This window comes from Portunus trituberculatus, chromosome 29 (genome assembly GCF_017591435.1).
Source record: "Portunus trituberculatus isolate SZX2019 chromosome 29, ASM1759143v1, whole genome shotgun sequence".
NCBI classification, from domain to species: domain Eukaryota; kingdom Metazoa; phylum Arthropoda; class Malacostraca; order Decapoda; family Portunidae; genus Portunus; species Portunus trituberculatus.
In genome coordinates, this window is record NC_059283.1 from 905,185 (window position 1) to 907,684 (window position 2,500).

General features: G+C 48.1%; 1 protein-coding gene across 1 annotated transcript in view; it reads right to left on the bottom strand.

The window, feature by feature from the left end:
- LOC123510444 (zinc transporter ZIP10-like) overlaps positions 1–2,500 on the bottom strand; it is a 45,716-nt gene that overhangs the window by 28,929 nt on the left and 14,287 nt on the right. Inside the window, exons 2-3 of the mRNA XM_045265634.1 lie at positions 457–1,241; positions 196–248 (exon numbers count right to left, since the gene is read on the bottom strand). Of these exons, the coding sequence (XP_045121569.1) occupies positions 196–248; positions 457–1,044 (641 nt within the window). The 5' untranslated portion in view covers positions 1,045–1,241. The remainder of the gene's footprint in view (positions 1–195; positions 249–456; positions 1,242–2,500) is intronic.

The window sequence follows — 2,500 nt, forward strand, 5'->3', positions numbered from 1 at the left end:
ATATTTGCTGATTAGTGTTTATTACCAAGACTAGACTAGAATGATTGGTGCGTGTTTGATGTAGTAGTAGTAGTGGTGGTGGTGGTGGTGGTGGTGGTGGTGGTGGTGGTGGTGGTGATGGTGATGGTGATGGTGATGGTGATGATGATGATGATGATGATGATGACAACAACAACAACATTTACTGACCTTCACATGGCCTTCGATGGGCGTTGGTTTAGTAAAGCCAGTATTTCCTGCACGTGTACCTGAGAGAGAGAGAGAGAGAGAGAGAGAGAGAGAGAGAGAGAGAGAGAGAGAGAGAGAGAGAGAGAGAGAGAGAGAGAGAGAGAGAGAGCATAAATACGACGATAATAAAAAAAAACATTGAAACTCGCTATTATATTCAAGTCACACACACACACACACACACACACACACACACACACACACACACACACAGGAAGCCTTACTTACTATGTCCGTGTCCATGTTTGTCATGCGTTCCACCTGGTCATGGTCGTGGTGGTCGTGGTCATGGTCGTGGTGGTCGTAGGCATCTGAGGGCGTAGCGGTGGATAAGCTCCTCTTTTGTGGGTGACCGTCCTGGTGGGGGTGGTCGTGGTGGCGGTGGTCGTCAACGTTGTCCTTGGAGTAGCTGTGGTCGTCGCCGGGGTGCCGCTCACTGCCATGGTGGTCGTGGGGCCTTGCAGGATCACTACCAGCTGTTGGGTCGTCACCAGAGTGCACAGAGTCGTGACTACCGTGCGTTTGGGCGCAGGTGTGGTTATGCGGGTGGTGATCGTGCGTTACGTGGTCGTCCCCTGCGTTGTGCTCGTGGTCGGGATGGGAAGGTCGTCCCTGGAGGTTCCTCATCAGCTGCATCATGCCCTCGTGAGTGATGATCCCTGAGGGACCCGGTATGCTCTCGTCAGCGTACTTGGAGAAGATGTGCTGTAGGTACGGGTCGGCCTTGAGCAGCTGGGCGTCCGAGGCATTGGGGACCGGGCAGCCCTGGCACGCCCTAGAGGCAACCAGCAGCAGCAGAACCGCAAGAGCCGCCATGGGGACTGATGACAATGAATGAGGGAGTGAGCGCACCTGTGTAGTGATGCAGGCGGGCAGGTGTGGTGACAGTGACGGTGGTGGTGGCGGTGGGAGGTAGACTGCACGGGCAATAGTAGCAGGTGTTGTAGCGTAGTTCACCTTCTCGTCTCCTCTCCTCTCCTCCAACTAACGTAGATTCAAAACCCAACATTCACCTGGGGAGTCCAACGAGGGAGAGAAAGAGATAGACAAGGTCACCCGCGTTCGCTCAGACACCGCCCGGAAAGGAAGGAATAGGAGGAAGAGGGGAAAAAATAAAACACGAAGGAGGAGAGGAGGAGGAGGAGGAGGAATAGGAGGGTGGGTTCATATTGAGGTCAGCCTGAGATGATGGAGTGACGGAGGGAATAGAGGAGAGAGGGAAGGAGGAGGAGGAGGCAGAGAGCAAAAGGAAGGAAGGAGAGGAGGGAGGGATGAGCTACACGAACATAAGGAATGATTACACCACAATGAATGGTGATCAGGGGACAATGGATAAAGCAGGAAACAAAGGAAAAAGGGGAATAACAGAGAGAAAAAGAGAGACTGGGGCAATTTTAAGCACTAAATATACACGTAAAAGAATCGATACTGCAACACCTGAAGAGAGAAAACAGATAAGATAAGGAAGGATTAAACAAAGCAGAAAAGAAAAGAAAAAACGACGATTAGACGAAACAAGACAAAAATACAAACAAAAGAAACAAAGAAGTGATGAAAAATAAAAATGAAAAATTGAAAAATGCTGCGGGAATCAATTAAGACTAACAAATAAATAAAAGGAAGAAAAATAAACAGAAGGGGAGAAGGATTATTAAACCGGAGAGAGAGAGAGAGAGAGAGAGAGAGAGAGAGAGAGAGAGAGAGAGAGAGAGAGAGAGAGAGAAAGAGAAAGAGAAAGAGAAAGAGACACAGACACAGACGAAGACGAAGGCAAAGATGAAGACAAAGACGACAGACACACAGACAGACAGACAGACAAAGACACAAAGACGAATAAAAAACACATACAAAAAACTATCTTAACACTTGTAAATTTCATCATAATACTTTTCATAGGCCTAAAACTTTCCTAGAATATGTGTGAGCCAGTTTTTTGCTTCCCAGGCCGTAGAGAAGGTAAAACAAATTGTGAACTGAAAGGAAAGGAAAGATGTAGATATTCACTAAAACAGGATTATTAGGTGACGTAGGACTAGAGGAGGAGGAGGAGGAGGAGGAGGAGGAGGAGGAGGAGGAGGAGGAGGAGGAGGAGGAGGAGGAGGAGGAGGAGGATAAAAGTCTGTGTGTGTGTGTGTGTGTGTGTGTGTGTGTGTGTGTGTGTGTGTGTGTGTGTGTGTGTGTGTGTGTGTGCGCTAAATCTTAAAGTTAGTTCAAGGTTACATAATTTAGAATATAAAAAAGAGAGAGAGAGAGAGAGAGAGAGAGAGAGAGA